The 18,734-nt window shown below is 46.5% G+C and overlaps 1 protein-coding gene across 1 annotated transcript in view; it reads left to right on the forward strand.

Moving 5' to 3' along the window:
• Positions 1-3,039: 3,039 nt before the first annotated feature.
• Positions 3,040-18,734, forward strand: part of Pygl (glycogen phosphorylase L) — a 36,139-nt gene continuing 20,444 nt past the window's right edge. The window contains exons 1-5 of the mRNA XM_052185715.1: positions 3,040-3,383; positions 7,568-7,669; positions 10,503-10,581; positions 13,199-13,302; positions 18,257-18,388. Of these exons, the coding sequence (XP_052041675.1) occupies positions 3,141-3,383; positions 7,568-7,669; positions 10,503-10,581; positions 13,199-13,302; positions 18,257-18,388 (660 nt within the window). The 5' untranslated portion in view covers positions 3,040-3,140. The remainder of the gene's footprint in view (positions 3,384-7,567; positions 7,670-10,502; positions 10,582-13,198; positions 13,303-18,256; positions 18,389-18,734) is intronic.

Raw genomic sequence — 18,734 nt, forward strand, 5'->3', positions numbered from 1 at the left:
CCTGTCCTTCTCCACAGGCCATGTGACCTGCATGTGGGGCTACTTCGGGCCATTTCCCTTGGCTTCAGAACTGATTAAAAACAGGTCAAAAGGCCAATCTAGAGCACAGAGCAGTGAAGAGAGGACATGGTTAGCTGAGGCTCAGTTAGAACTCAGGCTTACTCAGATCTCAAAAGACTCAGGAATTTGAAATCTCTCCAGTGGATTTAGGGAGTGGTCTTGACAGACCTGAGAACCTCTGAGCCTCAGTTCTCTCAGTTGGTAAAGTAGAGAGAAAGGCAGAAATCGCCCCACTGCACTGCTGAGAAGATCTCATGGAGCAGGGCACACTGGGAGTAGCAGCTGGATGCTATGTTTCATCCCCAGGAGCAGCTGAGGCAGGAGGTCTAAACGATGCATCTCAGGCCAGTGTACGCTGTGTATGAGATATTGCCTAAGAGAGACAGAAACGCTGTCTAAACCAGAGTCCTTGGCAATCTTTTAGTTCTAGTTTTGGTGGCTCTGAATATGGTCTATAACCCTGCCCTGAGACGTGGAATATATCAAGTTCTCTTTATTTATCTTGTGTCTTTCTGGGATGGGCCTGCTACTGTGGGCAGAACCACCCTGGGGCTCTGAAAGCCTTCCCTCCCAGTAGAGTTTGCACAGAGGCAGGGCTTCAGAGGTTGCATGCCGATGGCTGAGCACATTCCAAACACTCCTCTACAGCTGGCTTGCCTCAGAACTGCCCTGAGGTCTCGAGGGGAGGAGGTCTTCCTGGGACTCAGCAGTCTGGAACAAGCCCCCTCTCTTTCTCCTCCATGGGGTCACACTTGAACTGCACTCACTTGGCCAGCCCGGCTCCCCCCTGGCTGGGTCTCCCACAGCCATTTGCCCTAGGAAGAGCCTTGCAGGTCTAATCCTGCCCTTGGTGTCTGCTTCTCTGAAGACTGTAGGTTCTGTGGTTCTGTTCTGACAATAAGCAACTTGTGCTTATCCTGAGAGGTCTGGAGAGGCTGCTCAGCCATTCACAGAAGCCTTTTCATAATGGCGGTAGAAGAGGCAGTGAAGAGAGCAGAAAACAGGTAGGTCTTTGTCGCTGCTGTGAGCTTATGGGCAAGGTAAACCTGGTGCACTTTAGAAAACCTTGGTGGTTTAAAGGTGAGTTCTTTAAAAATAGTAATCTCCTTGGTCTGGTAAGTTAACTCTCATATCTTGAATTTCTAGCCTAGGACATAGGACTCTTTGGCTGGAACATTATGAGGTCTACTTTTTTCCCATGTAGAAGAAATGTTCAACCCCGGGGACAGGGTGGACTCACTGACTAGATACCAAATCAAGAAAATAATCTGTCCATTGTCATCCTTGCTTCCTGAAACAATCCTGTCTCCTTCCACAGACAGGAGAGCAGGATCCACCTGCATGAGAACATCCCCGGCAAAGCTAGAAAGTTGTCTTTGCCTTCGGAATCTCCCAAAGCTTGGACACTTTTGATATAGTCCATAACAACAGGGCGATCTCGGTGGTGGCAGCATGAGGGGCTGGCCACGTTGCACCACAGTCAGAGAGGGGCGAGCACTCTTGCTTTCTCCTGTGTTATTCATTCCAGAACCCTTTCCCACGGGATGCCGCCTGCTACTCTCAAAGTCAGCCTTCCTTCCTCATCTCTGAAAACACCGTCGCGTGCCCAGAGGCATGCCTGGTAACCCATTATTCCAACTCCAGTCAAGTTCACAAGGAAGATTCACTACCACAGACTCCAAAGACATCAACTAAAAAAAAAACCAAAAACCCTGCAGGTTTTGCAATCCACCAAAGGACCGGCTCTTTCCGGTTCCTGTCACACTTCACCTTGTATGTGGCTTTTAGTTTTAAGTCAAGCATTCTGACCAAACTCCGCATTCACTCTTGCTGTGGGTGTTTCTGGGTCCTTCAGATCCAACTTTTACCCTCTTACAGCCATGCTGTCCCCAAAGTCATGGCATGAAGCCACTTAGTTTTCATCTGCCCCGAAGGCTGGAGCCAAAACCCTGGAAGCTGGAAGGATCGGGATCTGAAAACACAGCCAGATCTGGGAGAGTAGAACTTTCATTTTTAGGGTAATGGCTGGTTTGGTACGAATTAAATAACCAAACTTCTACTCTGGCATCTACTCAAAATAATTAGCTTTGTTTTAAAAAGAAAAAAGAAAAGAAAGAAGAAAAGGAGTGACCGACAGGAAGGAATGAAGTTAGGCAGGCAGGCAAACGTAGCTCTAGATGGCCCAGCAGGTGAAGGCACTGCTGCCAAACCTGACCACTCGATCCCAGCAACCATCGTGATAGAAGGAGAGACCCAACCCTGGACCTCTACATGTCTGTGCACACGTTTGAGGACACATGCATACAATACATACATTTGGGGGGGGGGGAATGCCTCGTGTTTACCTTTCCAAAGTTCCATCACATCCGGATCTGGTGTAAGATCCCACACTAGTGTTTCTCCTGAACATAGAGCAACTGATTCTTTGGGCACTTGCTCTTTCTCCCCCACCCCCACCCCCACCTCCCCACACACACATGCGCCCTCTTATTCCTATACCTCATTTGGTTAAAGCACACGGCAAACTTGTCCCCAACTGAGACTAAAGCCAACTACTGTGAACTGGCCCAGCCTGGGTCTAGGAGTCAAGAAACCCCAGTCCTGCGTCCTCAGAGAAAAATAAATAAATAAATATAACAACCAACCGAGGCACGCTTAGGACACAGGGTAGGACGATGCCAAAAACTTGGAAGCAAGACGGGGCAGTCAGGGTTAAATCACACTGACCCAACAATGTCACCCTGGGAAGCTACAGTGAAACCCACTGAGTAGAGGCTTTGCTGGGAACTCAACAAGCGAGGCAGCCTAGGCCTCCTACCACACAGCAGACTTGGTCAGAGCCTCCGCGCGCTACGTGACCGGGACGTTCTGGGAGCGGCCGAGGGGCGGTGCCCGCAGCGGCAGCACCGCCCAGGGGCTCCCACGCCCCCTGGGCGGGTTTGCTCTGGGAGCCGCGGGTGGGCGGGAGCCCAGCGAGGGGCGGATCCCCAACTCCCTAGAGCTGCCAAAGCAGCAAGTAAGGGGCGGCGAGGCCAGTCCTGCAGTCCGCTACCCGCTCTGTGGTCCCGCCGCCCGCAACCATGGCGAAGCCCCTGACCGACCAGGAGAAGCGACGGCAGATCAGCATCCGCGGCATCGTGGGCGTGGAGAATGTGGCCGAGCTGAAAAAGGGCTTCAATCGTCACTTGCACTTCACTCTGGTCAAGGACCGCAATGTGGCCACCCCACGCGACTACTACTTCGCCCTTGCGCACACAGTGCGCGATCACCTGGTGGGGCGCTGGATCCGCACGCAGCAGCATTACTACGACAAGTGCCCCAAGGTACCAGGCGAAGGGTGTTTGTCCCCCCCCACCCCCATCCACTCCCGTCCTGGTCCCGAAGTCCAGGCGGGCAGCGGTATATAGGTTCGGCCATCCTCCCATCTCCCCAGCTGCGCCGTGCTATCCCATGGCACCACCGGGCTGTGAGGTCCAGAGACTGTGGCAGGAGGCCAAGCCTCCCTCTTCCGTGAACTAAACTAACTATGGAGTGCCTACTCAGCACTTAGCCAAGGGGCCCCGGTGCCTTCTATGCAATGCATCTAGGTTCCAGGGGCCCCTTGGACCGTCCGCTCGGGGTTTGCAGGGTCGGGGAGGGGCACAAAAAACAAAAATACACAAAAGCCTAGCTTTAGTGGATCGAGCTTAATATTTAAGGAAAGAGAGGGAAGTTAAGAGTTCCTCTAATAGTGACCCAGCCCAGGCCTCAGGGCTGCATAGACTAGCTGTGCAGCAGAGAGATGGGGGAGGTCCCGGCCTAGACCTGTGAGCGGCTGCTGCAGTTCCTGAACTTTCTGATGCCTGCCCGGTGGGCCTTGCCAAGCGACTCACCTGAAGCAATCCCTGTAAAAACACCCGCTTCCAGAGGCCTACCCCAGAGATGAGGGGGGATAGTGCCTTTCTGGGACCCTCCTATTTCTATTTCTACCAAGGGCCAGAGTCCTGTTTAGGAAGGGAACCAGAACTAACATGAAAGGTTAGGGAGGCCCCGGGCAGGGAGAGGGACTCTACACACTGAGAGTGAAGACAGCAGCAGCCTTATCTGGATGGTAAATGTTTTCGAAGAGAAAGCTGGAAAAGCTGGCTATGGAGTTGTATTGGAAAAGGTTAAGCAGTCCTGGAGGCAGTGGGGAACCCGTATGCATACTTACTAGGCGGTTTTAGACACATAAGAACGTCGAGAACAATTCTCTCTACCATTTGTACCTGAGAACTATAGGGCTTTCAAGACTGTGAAACAAGCCCCCTCAGTAAGAAACTGTGGTCGTAGGAGCCTGAACGACTGCGCCCCAAACAGAACAACTGCTAATGTGTATCCTTCCAAATCTAAACATTTGCTTAGAAAACGCTTCAGGTCCACATTCATGTACTGTGTCTTTTTATCAGTACAACATGCTGCACCTTGAGTTAGATTTTTTTAGAGGTGGTACCGGACTTGCCTGGGTTGGAGCCACATTTCAGAAACACACAAACACAGGCGCTACTCTGTAGCCTTTAGCATCACAGCACAGAGAGATCTGGAGTTTCTCCTCCAGTGATAATCTTCCTGGTTCAATGTTTAGTTTTTCTCCTGACTCTTCCTTCCTATACAAGGGCAGGGCAAGAGACAGGGTCACACTGCAGGGTAGCAGCGAACGTGTTGCATAACTTTTCTCAGATGAGCTTGGAAGTTTTAAAAACTGATTCCCCATGGTTTCGTAGTGTTTGCTGCATGGTGGTCTCTGTGGAAACTGGACAGGAATAGTCCTGGAAGAGATCTTGGGTAAAGGCCAGGAGGTGTGACCAAGTTCCTTCCCCAACCTCGCTCCCTGGTGTGCCCACAAGTCACCAAGTCCAGTTCTCTAGCCCGGTCCCTGTGTAAGCATACCGAAGGTTTAATCAGACAGAAGCCTCTTCCTGTCCCTCAAACTCAGCACACAGAAACTCAAGTCACGTTCCTTGAAATACTGACCTGCCCTCTGTGTTTTTTAATTTAATGACTTCGTGTCACCACCATGATAGTCACTGATTTCTGCACTGCCCCCCACACTTCCCACTCTCTTCCAGTCTCTGCCTAGTTGAGAGGCCCTACACGTCTGTTGTAATGGATTCTCAGCTGTGACCTCACTTCCCAGGAACTGTAAGCTGGTAGCCAGAGGCTGACCATGGCTAACAGACATACCCTCTTTGCCAGAGGTCCTCCCCTGGGTAGTTAAGTTTGGTGGTTTTGGGCTAGCCTCTGGGTAGTCAAATTCAATGGTTTTGGCTACAGTCCAGCTTTGGTGCTTCCGTCTGTAACTTCAATTGCATCTTTATTTTCTCTGTCAACTCCAAAGGCACTGCATCTGCAATCCCATTGCAGTCTAGGCTGTGTCCGGCTGAGCTTCTAAAACAACACATCTTGACTCTGTTAAGGTTGGCTGCAGACCCTGGCAGAGTCATTAAGCATGCCGAGGTCATCTTCCAGGTGAACCTGTCCTTCCGTGCTCTCTGCTGTTACCCGCCTACATCTCCCTTCCCACTGTCCTCCTCTCCTACTTAACCATTTCCAACTCCCGCCCCCTGTTCTCCCTCCACTTGAAGTGCCCTTTCCAGCACAGGTCTCTAGGTAATACACACACACACACACACACACACACACACACAGTATTGTTGTATCATGTTTATTCTGTTAAAACCTTTTGTAACTTTTTTGTATAATATTAGGAGTAGCTTGTGCTTGTAGTTTACAAGGTGAATTATGATATTCAAATGTTTTATCATTGCAAATATGCAGTGAATGACCATAGGACACTAAGGGAACAAAGGTCTATTTTTCAAGGTCTTACATACTCTCAAATATAAAGTATATTTTCTCTCTCTCTCAAAAAAAATGTTACTTGTAAGAAAAATAGGAATCCTATAGTTCCTGCCCTTAAAAAGTCTCTCATATATAAAGATACTCAGAGCAAACCCATCTAGAAGACCTGTAACCACCTTAAATATTCTTAAGATGTTACTCATGCTAGTGGACCTTAAGTCAGGGCTGCTTTGGGCTTAAAAGAAAAGTCAAAAAACTTCGCACAAATGTCATGGTTTCAGAGGTGTGATTTCACAATTGCAAGGGGCAGTGTGTGGTTATATTTACGATGGAGCTTTGTATAGATCACTGAAACAGGAAAACAGGCTCTGTTCTGTCAGAGAGAGTGAACACACACGTGGAGGGCTGAGCCGAGCCAGTCCTATCCTCAGCTTGACCTGCTGGCTGTTTCCTGCGGCCGTGTGCACAGGAGCCCGGGTCTAGGGCTCTGACCGGTTTCGGCCTAAGTGTGTGCCCAGAAAGGTGCGATTCACTAGCATTCATATATAGGCTAACAAGGGCCCAGAAATTTCCTCATGTACATTCAAAGAAGCTAGACAAAATGTTGTGCTCTGAGCAGCAGTATTAGATGTTCCGGCAGGACACAATGTTGACCATGTTCTGAAGGTTCAGAATTCAGCTGTTTCATAAAAAGAAGTAAGAGCAAAATTCCTTAGTTGATGTCATAATGATTTGCTACATGAACTATTTTTATTACATTATACTACTACTACTACTACTACTACTACTACTACTACTACTACTACTTATTGGGTTGCCAAAATACTTTTAATTTTGGTTCTTCTTATCCTGTGGAGTATGTAAAATTTGAAGTGACTTGAACAGACTCTTCCTGTTTTTTTGTTCTGTGTCTGAAGGAGGGCGGGGTAACTGTTACCAGAGCAAAGGGTCCAGAAAAGGGGTCTCTGTGTTCTCTCACTAATCCGTTCTTTTAAATTAGCAAACTATGCTTGCATTGGAACGGTTGGAAGCAGGTCTGAACTTTGTGCCTCTCACTGCTGCCTCTGCTCATATTTACCTGCCTTTTCCCAGGCCAAAGGCAAACAGTTGCTAAGTCCATAGGGAAATTTACCGTCCCATCAAGAGCAGATGCTAATAAGCCTTGGGAAGTTTTACTAGAAGAAATTGCTGCACAGAGTTCCGGGGGCAGTCTTTGTTCCAAAGATAAGCAGTCAGTGAAGGGGGAATATGCTCTCGCCACAGAGTCTGTGTGTTTCTTAAATGACAAGGTCAGAACCAACCCTCTTGAGAGAAGGGTGAAGGAAGGTAGTCCAACTTGTTTGTGTAAAACATGTTTTATTCATGAAACTCCTGAACAGGAAAAAACAAGCAAAAAACAACAACAACAAAAACGGAGTCCAATTCCTTAGATGAGCTTGCTTTTCTTTCTTCCTGAAGATAAAAGATACAAAATTACTTGGCCATAAAACAGTGTATAGATAGCTCCTGCGTGCTGCTGTGCAGGAGGACTGCCAAGCATCCCGTCAGGTGACTGGGAGTCTCAGGTGAACATGAGTTAAACTAGCCCAAACCCTGACAGGTTCTTATTGGTGACCTAATATGGATTTGCATTTTTATGTGTGTTGACCTCATCGAAGAGTGATGGACTTTTCTCCCTTCATTTCAGAGGGTGTATTACCTCTCTCTGGAGTTTTACATGGGCCGAACATTACAGAACACCATGATCAACCTTGGCTTACAAAATGCCTGCGATGAGGCCATTTACCAGGTATGTGGTTCTCGTGTCTCACACCTTCTTTCTCTACATTTCAAGTTCACTTTAACACACGTTCACATGACACGTTGCTTCTTCGAATAAAGCTACTGCAAACAATGAGGCATATATGCAAGCTGAAAAACAGAGGCCCGGTTGTCAGCGCTTGCCTTTAACCCCAGCACTGAGGAGGCTGGGGGAGGGCGGATCTCTGAGTTCAAAGCCAGTCTGATCTATTAGTCCGAGGAGTTAAAAAAGGAAGTTGGAGAATGGATTATCACACATGAGGGTTTTATTTTGCCACCAAAGTTTTGAAATTTCTGAAACAAATTACATTTTCAAAATGAACCTCTTAAAAGTATTAATTCTGAGTGGTGGTGGTGCATGACTTTAATCCTAGCCTTTGGGAGGCAGAGGCAGGGGAACCTCTGTGAGTTCGAAATCAGCCTGGTCAACAGAGCTAGTTGACCAGGACAGCCAGAGCTACACAGAGAAACCCTATCCCAAACAACAACAACAACAAAAATCCAACAACAACAAAAACCCTTATTATGAGAATCATAAATGGCAGCTATTCACCTATCAGACAACGTGAAAATGTTAAGCTCTTGAAAATCCGTTTCCATGTTTCTCTCTTGCCTGAAGTATTTAAAGCATACTTCCCCCTTAAGGCAGACCTACTGTGCTCATTGGTCACGCAGACATATTCAGCCCTTCCAACAGATGTCTCTCCTCCTAAAACAAGTAGTCCTTCACCTTTTCATGTGACTGAAAGAAGAGTAAATTTACAAAGACAAATCCAAATGAGACGCGGGTCAGAGCTCTCCGTTCCCCAGGGCTGGGATGGCGCCTGTGTGGTCTGCTCCTTATCATTCAGGGCGAACAGAATATCCATCCTGCTAGTCAGGTGGAGCACTTCCTGCCAGGTGGAGCACTTCCTGCCGGAGAACCACTGCAGCTCCTCTACACTTCCCTTTCTTTACTTCCCTTAACATTAGCAGAGAAACTGCACACCTTCCCTGGGGCCGTGTGTAAGCACAACCTGCATCTTCATGGTTAAGGTTTAGAGTCCTGTCTCCATTTTCGGATTTACAGTATGTTTGTTAGCACGGACCATTGGCTGCATAAGCACCCAGGAGTCACTAGTCACTGGGGAGTAAATCCAGAAGCCCCGTCCTTCTGAAATAATGCAGAGCCGTGCTTGAGTTCCTATAAGATTTAGTTATCAACGCTTACATAAGAAACTCACGGAGTAGAAGGAGAGGGGTCCAGAAAAGTGTCTCAGAGAAAATGTGGACATCGCTCTAGGCAGCTCTTCCTTATGTGCATTTTTCAACACTGAAATTATTTTCCTATTAAAAGCTATCTGAGGGCCTTTGAGATGACTCAGAAGGTTATGGTGCCTGAAATCAAGTCTAATGACCCAAGTTCAAGCCCTGAGATTTACATGGTAGAAGAATAGAACTGACTCACAAGTTCCCTCTGAGCTGAGGAGAGAAAGAGAGAGAGAGAGAGAAAGAGAGAGAGAGAGAGAGAGAGAGAGAGAGAAGAGGGAAAGAGAGGGGGAGGGGAGGGAGAGAGAGGGAGTGGAAAGAGGGAGGGAGGAAGAAGAAGAGGAGAGAAAAGAGAATTTTAAAAACTCTAATTTGGGGATGGCACATATGAATTTTACATAAGGACATAGATATTTCACAACAGACTACTCTTTAGTTAAGTCAGGTGAGGTTATCATCTAGTCCACAGAGAACAGGTCACTGGACTTGACAGAACATGAGTTTCCCCATAAAATAAGTGATCTACAATATACTCTGTGCTACAGGGTTCTAATGGGGATCCAGTACCAGTGGCTTCAGGAGTGTGATCCCAGCACTTCAGAGAAGGGATCTTCCAACTGTTTGTACATTTCAAAGAGGCACTTTGGCAAACCACCATAGATAAAGGCAGGGGGAGTCTGTCCCCATTCACTGGGCAGGTGAGGCCTCCTGCTAGTGCCGGGCATCAGAGCTCCTGGGCATGGATCACTAACTGGTTTGGGGTTATTAGCTTTGAACTCCACTGAGACAACACACTGTGAACATGCAAAGATAAACTCTAGTCTGTACTGAAAGGCCTGACCGTGCGCCTTCTGACCGTCCTGTCACCCGGTTCCATTACTGCCAGCACTATTTCTAAAGTTTTAATCTCATGACATATGTTTAATTTGTTTTGCTTTGATTTTTAAGATTTTGTGTGTGTGCATGTGTGAGTGTGTGTGCATGTATGAACACATTTGTGCTATAATACATCAGCACACACGTAGAGATCAGAGGACAATGGACGTGAGAGTCCATTCTCTATTTCTGTCATGTTTGTCCTGGGAATCGAACTAGGTCATCAGGGTTAGCAGCAAGTGCACTTACTCAGAGTCATCTTGATGGTTCCATATTTTTTTTTTTTAAGAAATAATAGCTAATATAGTCTGCCCAAGACTAATGCTGTTGCTGTGTTCATATGATCTCATTTGACTCACAACATTAAATTAAGTAGGTATTTGCAGCCTCCACATTTTTACAAGGGAGATTTAGCAGCCTGTCTCAGGGTCAGTGTCAAGGAAGTGACATGGCCCACAATGGACATCCAAAGACTTGTGCTTCTCTGTGCCTGGCTAGTCCATCTTGCACCACTGGCACCAGTGACTGCTAGCTTCTGCAACTGATATGCAGGCCAAAACAAGTTTCAGGGGAGCCAACGCCGGATCAATCAAGCACACAAATAACCCTGGAGCTGGCCAGTGCCTCGGGACGTGGAGTTGTCTCTGGAACATCCTGAGTGCGCACCCATGTCCAATGCTGTCTTCCTTTCTCCCCAGCTTGGGTTGGACATGGAGGAGTTAGAAGAAATTGAAGAAGATGCTGGCCTTGGCAATGGCGGTCTTGGGAGGCTTGCTGGTGAGTGACAGCAGGAGTGGGCTTTGTCTGGGTCATCTGTGCCTTCTCGGGTGCCGTACACAGCCGTGCTTAGAAGAGCCAACCGGCTTTCTCAGCAGAAGGAGAAAGCATGTCCCTACTGTAGACGCATTTGTTCTTGTCTTTCCCCTGTGGCCTGATCAGTTCCACATAGAAAAGAGGTGTTGCTTAAAGCCCTTTGAGATATTGCTTAAAACCCCAAAGCTATTGAGTTCCTTCCTGTTCTCTTAAGGGTTTCCAAAGTCACCCATTTACATCACTGCTGTTTATTCATAGCTGGTCAATTCCCATAAACTACTCTTACCTTGCAGGCTTCAGTTTGATACTTTGATTGACTGGCTGGCAATGATGTCATTAATATACGTCTTCACAGACATACAAACTGAGTTTTTCTCTTTAATTGGATAATGGCTTTTTAGCAAACAGTCAGGAAAATGCTAGCTCGACTTGCTGTGACGAATTACCCAGCAAGAGCAGTTTAAAGATGGAAGGAAGCAGAGTTCCAAGGCAGAGTGTGGGCATCACGGTAACGGGAGCTGGAGCCGGCTGGTCCTCTATAGCATCTACAGTCAGGAAGCAGAGGAAAGCAAATGTTCAACCAGCTTTGTCCTGTTTACAAGGTCAGGGCCCCAGACTGTGGGGTGGCACCCTCCACAATCACCGTGAGTTTTTCCACCTCAGTTATTGCAAAGAATCCCACATAAGCATCCCCAGAGATTGGTCTCCTGAATTCTTCTAGATCCTGTCAAGTTGGGGCTAACATCATAACCTATAACCAAGCATCTCCAGTGCTCAGGAGAATTTCTCCAAAGCAAACACCCAATGCAACATGTGCACAAGAAGACAGGAGAAGCCACAGGAACGTGATGTCACAGTGCTGCTTCTAATACCCCATCAAAAGTAGACTAATCAAAGAAGGATGCTGACATAGACATACTCGCCAGTGTGAATCACCAAGCTCAAAACAAAGCAAGGCCCAATAAAACCCGTACAAAGCAAGGCCATTTATATTCTTAGAAAAAGTGAATCTTCTTTCAGTGACGTATATATAGACACAGGGGAGAGTCTGGAGTTCACGTACTAAATTGAGTTTAGGTGTTAAATGCTCCTGGTGGCTCCTAGAAAGGAGCAGTAGGATTAAAGGGGCCATCAAAGGGGATGCTATCATATCTTTTTTTAAATTGTCCTGTGATGCATTCTTCTGAGGACTTCCCAGGCTTCCCTGGGCCATCGGTAAAGGTAGCAGCATTAGCGGACAAGAACAAGAATTGGCCTGCTTTGCTCTTGTGGGACACCCAGACTCGTCAGTATTGGCTAGCAGTGTTCACTCTGCTCTGAACCGGGCTCTCAAGGCCTTGCTCCTTTGCTGTTTGGGAAGCTGTAGGCGGGACTGGGTGATCCTCAGACCACCCAGCCTCTTGCCTGACTACGGAGGCTGGAATCCCATTTGCTCCGGCTCTAGGGATCAACTCGTCAGGATCAAGGGGATGCCAAAAGAGCCGCAGGTCAGATAAAGCAGGGGCTGGTCATGGAAGACCGATTCTAGGCTCTGCCCTTTGTGTTCATGGCTCTGTGTCAGAGTTGGGCCAGGAAGCCACCCACACTTTCATTTTGAGTGATAGCTCTCCAGTTCTTTCCAGTTGGAATTCCTACTGTAGGTTACCTCATTCCCTGAAAGCTCAAACTCCCAAGAGGGACAGTCAGATTAATGTAACCTTTTCGATTGATCCCTTCTCTACTGCTGATTGGCCCTTCTAGCTCAGATGTTCTGTCGCTGGATAACAGAAAGTATAGTAAGAAAACAGTCGCATCAAGAATGGCATGGTGATCACAGAACAAGAGCCCCGAATGTTGGGGCTGAGTTTTTCAGCGACTCTATTGTACCCGGACGCTGGGTCTCCATGACTGCCCTTTCCCCTCATAGTACAAAAGACAAAGACAGCAAGGAAACTCTTCCACAGAAGCCCCCTCCTCAGCAGAATTCCCTGTACTCTGGGTGGATCTGCTGCCATTACTGCTGAGGCTAATAGCTGTCACTGGTGAAGGAAATAGAATGACTTCAGTTGTTTAAAAGGCTTAGATCGGTGACGCAGGAGCCACTCCTGTCTTCCTGGAGCATATAGTCAACAAGTGTTCCAAGAGCTGTCGGATTCCATCGGTCATTTGGGTGCCGTGTAGGAACCGGTCTTGTGTAAGTTTCTACTTCTTGGAATGACAGTTCAGCAGGCAGGAACAGAGAGTGACAACTTCCCTTAGAAAAGCAACCACAGCAACAACAGTCAACCTATCCAATGTTTCACTATTTGTTCTCAGACAACGCTAGCATGTACACAATTCAAGGTGGTGAGGAAGGGTGCAATATCTGTTTTCTTTAAACATCTTTACATTTCCTAATATTTCCTAATTTCTCTATGGTACTTAATTCTATGATTTTTAAAGAAAGGTTATTTAAAAGCCCACTAGAGTCCATGCAGAAATATCTGCGCAAAACAAATTGTTCCTGAGAGAACACTTGTGTGGCTTCCATGTTTTTAAAAGAGAGTTTGGCGCTGATGCTAAGTTGGCCGGTTCTGTCTTTTTGTTCACGTGGTCAATTCAGCCTGCTTCCTGGACTCCATGGCAACCCTGGGACTTGCAGCCTATGGATACGGCATCCGTTATGAATATGGAATCTTCAATCAGAAGATCCGAGACGGATGGCAGGTATGTGATGCTATCACCTGAGCCCTCGTGAGCTTTCTTTGTGCTCTGGTGGTGAGTAGCGTGGGCCTTTGACACAGCACTTTCTCTGGCATTCGGCTGACAACAGTGGATACTTCCAAAGTCAGCTTCCCACTGGGTAAGTTTCCAGAGCAAAGAGCCTGTGTGTCATCCACCTCCAGGTCCGGGGCACCTGGCACCGTGCCTGCCTCTCACTAGCTGGCTCGTGGCCTGTTTCTTAACCTCTTTAACTCTCAACTGTACCATTTATAAAATGAGAACAATAACACATACACACACACACACACACGTACATATATATGCCTCTTACGTGATGATTAAGAAAAATATTCTTCAATAAATAACCATGAGGGTCTGCCTATAGTGAGTGCTCACTGAGAGCAGCTGCCTCATTCCTGAGGCTGGGTGGGACCTTGGGTTTTGCTGTATGAGAATGAGGCCTCACAAGGGAACTCTGAAAATATTTACCACTGAGCCCTGACTGTGGACCGCTTTCCTGTACAGCAGTCCATCTCAAAGCTTACAGAAACACGAAAGAAGGCTTGTGGCTTAGAACTGTGGTCTCCTGAGAGGTTCTCCGTAATAAGCACACTGCCAATGCACACGGTGGAAAACTGAGAGTCTTCCAAAGCAGAGTTTCCCCAGATCATTGCTGGCCAACATGGGTTCATGTCCGCAGATTTCTGCATCCACATTATTTAGCATTCTCGTACATGTGCATATGGCCTCCTGCTCATGACTGTTTTAGAAGATACATAAGTGAATGTCCTATTATATAATTAAAATTGGATAATCTTGTTGATGGTTAATAAGATAAACCTGACACATCTTTAATGCTATGTTCTATATAAATATGCACTAATCCATCCAGACCACTGTAGTTACACCTGTTTAAATCTTGTATATTGGTTTCGTTCATTTCTAGTAGCTTTTTGAGTCTACGGTCAAGGGCACTGTGGACCTCCTCTGACCTTAAGTATATAGACGCAAGCATTCCCTCAGAAAGCTCAGAGCTCATCCTGGTCTGTGTAAGGAAATGAAGCACACAGGGAGAAGGGTAGGTTTGACTGGGGCTCAAAGTGGATGTCCTAGTCCACTTTCCCTCTCCCGGAAAGGAGCCACTAAGTAAGGAACTGAAGGACTTAGTGGGACCATTGGATGAAAGCCAAGTTTATGAAGGAGGCTCTCGGGAAAGCAATATGGAAGACATGTAAGCTATAAGCGAAATTCCAGGTTTTCTAAGGACACATGTTGTATATTTTTGCCTAGCTCTAAGAAAATTAAAAACTGTGGGGCAACCTGGAGTAGAAGGAAGACTTGACGCTAATTTCTAGCTGAGATCTAACTTCCACTTCTCATGGAAAGCACTCCATGTCGGGAAGGTTGCTGCCGCAGTCTGAGCCTTGGCTTTCTGGTCTTCACGATGGAGCCTGTGATTTCACAGAACTGCTATGAGAACACGCAGAGTGGGCATGCAAACAGACACTTGGGAAAAGGAGGGTAACTCGAGAAAGTGCAGTGCTCTGTGATAAAATTTCAATATAACCATTGCTACTGCACGCCCCAGTAGTTTTATTAAAATATAAAATCATTTATGTTATTGGGGGGGCGGAACAAAAGGGATCTAGAATTATATGACTGGACTGATGACAAGCATCTGAGAGAGGCCAGGAGAGAAAATTGGGTTAGAAAGGAAAATTCATCAGGAGCAGGAGATGTGGCTCAGCAATGCAGGTTACTCAAGATGAACTCAGGCACTGCCCTCGCAGAGGAGCTGGGTCCTGGCACTCGTGGAAGCTTGCAGTCACCTGTAACTCCAGTTCCAAGACATCTGTGACCTTCCTCTGTCCTCCACAGGCTCCTGTATGCATGTGATACCCATGGATTCATGCAGACACACACATTTAATGAATCTTTATTTTTTTAAAAAAGAAAAGAAAACCATATACTAAGGTTTCAGCATTGATTGTCTTTGGAAGCGGATTGCAGGTAGTGTTTACTGCCTTCTATTTGTTCTCCTACATGGCTCATATTCCACAAGAAACATGTGCTTTTAGAAACATAAAAAGCTGTCAAAATGAAAGAGTTGATTTCCTTTCCAAGTGAAGAAACTGGACTTCTACACTGCACACTGAATTTAGCAGAGCTTTTTCCAATATGACCGGCATTTCAACGCAACCTCACCCAAAGACTATAATGCATCCATACTCAGTCCTGGAAAATAGGCTGTGTCTTTAAATTACTATTGTATAAAAGAATTAAAAGAAACTCAGCATATACATATAAAATTCCTCAAATGCATTTCTGCTTCCAATGTCATTTTTTTTTAAAGAGTACAATTTGTTAATCCAGTTTCATTCTGAATCCCTTAGATCAAGAGGTATGTATGTTTACAACATCCTCAAGTTTGAAAGGAGAGGCTGGAGCTATAGATGGCGCTCTATTGGTAGAATGCTTGCCTATTGTGAGAATTGCCTATTCATGCACGGAGCCCTGGGTTTGAGCCCTGCCTCCAGCATCAAATAAAGCAGATTGTGGTGGTGCGTACTTGTAATCACCAATCCTAGGGAGATGGAAGCCAGGGGATCAAAGAGCATCCTCCACTACCTACCAAGTCGAAGCTAGCCTGCACTACATAAGACCCTGTGCAGATGGTGGGAATGGGAGGAGGAGGAGGAAGAGAGAAGGAGAGAGGTGCAGGAAAGGGAGAGAACAAGAAAGACTGATAGCTTCTGCTAGTTCCAAAGCTCGCTCCATTAGACAGCATCACTTCTTTAATTATGACTTAAAAACAAACAAACAAAAAAGAACCCCAATGGCTGGAGAGATGGCTCAGCAGTTAAGAGCACTGACTGCTCTTCTGAAAGTCCTGAGTTCAAAACCCAGCAACATGGTGGCTCACAACCATCTGTAATGGGATCCGATGCCCTCTTCTGGTGTGTCTGAGGACAGCTACAGTGTACTTATATATATATATATATATATATATATATATATATATATATATATAATAAATAAATCTTTTAACAACAACAACAAAAAAAAAAAGAATCAGAAGGACACACAGTTTTACTCACCACCTACTTTATTTCCCAAGATGGGATTATAAAGGGCAAATGTAAAAATATGTTACATCATATAAAGACCATTTCCATGAAAAGCAAATGCATATGTCAGGAAGTCTGTAGCCCTTCAGACTATGATATGATCCCATTCCTGTTCCCTGCTTGCCCGCTCCCTGCTCCTCTGATGCCTGCTCGCCTGCACCCCAGCCCCCCCCCCACACCTAGCCTGCCTGCACCCCAGGCTCCAACAACAGCAAATACAGACAGTGCTGATGAGAAAGTCACCAGCTGGGAAGATTTTTGAAAGCTGGTGGACTTTTACCTTTTGAGTCTATTCAAAGAACATTTCCATAAAATGTGTTGACCAAACCTCTGAGGAAAATAATCATACAGTTAAAATTCTGCATTTGGCACAACTCTAATGGAACCTGGAACCTGATCAGTAGTCATCCGGCATGAATACCTGACTGTTGGAAGGAAGAGACAGATGTCATTAACAGGCATGTGGCAGAAAGCCGCTCACAGGATGTCCCTTCAGTCTCCTTTTAAACCTGTGCCAAGCTTGTTACAGCCAGACTCATGGTTTCTGCTGTCCAGCCAGCCTCTAGCCATCCTTACTGAGTTATTGGAGTTCCCCAGAAATGTTTTTTAAATCATTTATGTTCTGAGGAAGCAAAACTTATTGGCTTTCTTGGCATTTGTTTATGGAGTTCATCTCTGTGCCCTACATTTGAGGAAGAAAGTGTTTCTTGAAATCCTCTCCCCAGTACAATGCCTGAGCTGATGTCTGCCTCACTGGACTCCACGGAGTCCGTCCTCCACGGAGATGCACAGTCTGGAAGCCAGCCCTTCCATTCCCAGGAGCCACAGATGCTGTGAATCATTCCTCCAGAGCCTCTGAGATGGGATAGAGCCCGAAACCCACTTAGATGCAAGGATCAAAGTTCATCTCCCACCTGCTCCACACATTCATATATATGCACCTCAGTGATTAGTGCTTTCACAGATCCCTGTGGTTACGTGAAAGAAATTGAAGACAAGAAGGGTTTGCCCATCTCACAGCATGTGTGGCTCCTCCTTGGTCTGCTGCAATGAGCCTGTAGCTGTGAAGTTCCTACCTTTCAATCTTCCTCAGAAACCAGCCTGGAGAAATTCAAAGTGCTGTTCACCAATTCCTTTCTGATTCAGCAAGGGACTCGGAATGAAAATCAGCAAAGAGGGCTCCTTACAAAATTTGTTAGCCATAGGAAACTAAAACAGCCATTTTGGGGTGGGACAAATGAAGCCAACATGTAATAACATTAAGACTGGTCAGTTGCTTCTTTGTCACTTAAAAGTGTATCCCCACAAGAGTAAAGGCCACCCAGGCTTGGAGCAGGACAGGAACAGGTATGAGGTGCCATCCTGGCCCCTGGTCATTTGTTTCTTGATGGCAGAAGAAAGGGCACATCTTGTTCACACTGACCACGCTCTCTAGCCTAGACTACCTCCCAGATGTAGTCTAGTCTTCGAACCACAGAACTGAAGTCAATCTTAGCTCTGCCATCATCCTTCTGCATGATCTTGAGCTGTTCTATTTCCTTATCCCTGAAAAGATCAAAATCATAGTTTGCTCTACTAGGGTGCCCATGAGAATTACATTCATACATATGCAACACGTATGTCATTGTCAATGACCAAGGCGGATTGCTGTCCTAGGATGTAAGACATAGCTATAGGCTCAAAGACAAAATAAGATTAGAAGACCCAGTGTACTTTCATTGCAAAGCAGAAGTCTTGAGTTTTGATAAAAGATATATTTACTGTGATATAATTGGAGCTCTAGAACTATGTCCCCTGAACAGTGAATCCTAAGCCTTGTCCATTTTCAGGTAGAAGAGGCAGATGACTGGCTCAGACACGGGAACCCTTGGGAGAAGGCTCGTCCTGAGTTCATGCTGCCTGTGCATTTCTACGGAAGAGTAGAACACACCCAGACGGGGACAAAGTGGGTCGACACCCAGGTAACCGGGCTCTCGTGACAAGCCTTTTATGTTGCACAGCACAGTGGACATTACACTGAGCATACAGTGTACACAACATCAAGAATGAAGCATTGGCCAGGCATAGTGGTGCATGCCTTTAATCCCAGCACTCAGAAGGTGCAGGTGTGAGGTCAGCGTGGTGTACAGAGCATTCCAGGATGGCCAGGGTTATGTAGAGAAACTCTGTTCAAAAAATGAAAGAAAGAAAGAAGGGAGAGAAGGAAGGAGGGAGGGAGAGAGAGGGGAGAAGAAAGCTATAAAGAAAGGAGGGGGAGAGGAGGGGAGGAGAAAGGGGAAGAGGTGAGTGATATCTTATGTATCAAAT

This window comes from Apodemus sylvaticus, chromosome 6 (genome assembly GCF_947179515.1).
Source record: "Apodemus sylvaticus chromosome 6, mApoSyl1.1, whole genome shotgun sequence".
Taxonomy (NCBI): domain Eukaryota; kingdom Metazoa; phylum Chordata; class Mammalia; order Rodentia; family Muridae; genus Apodemus; species Apodemus sylvaticus.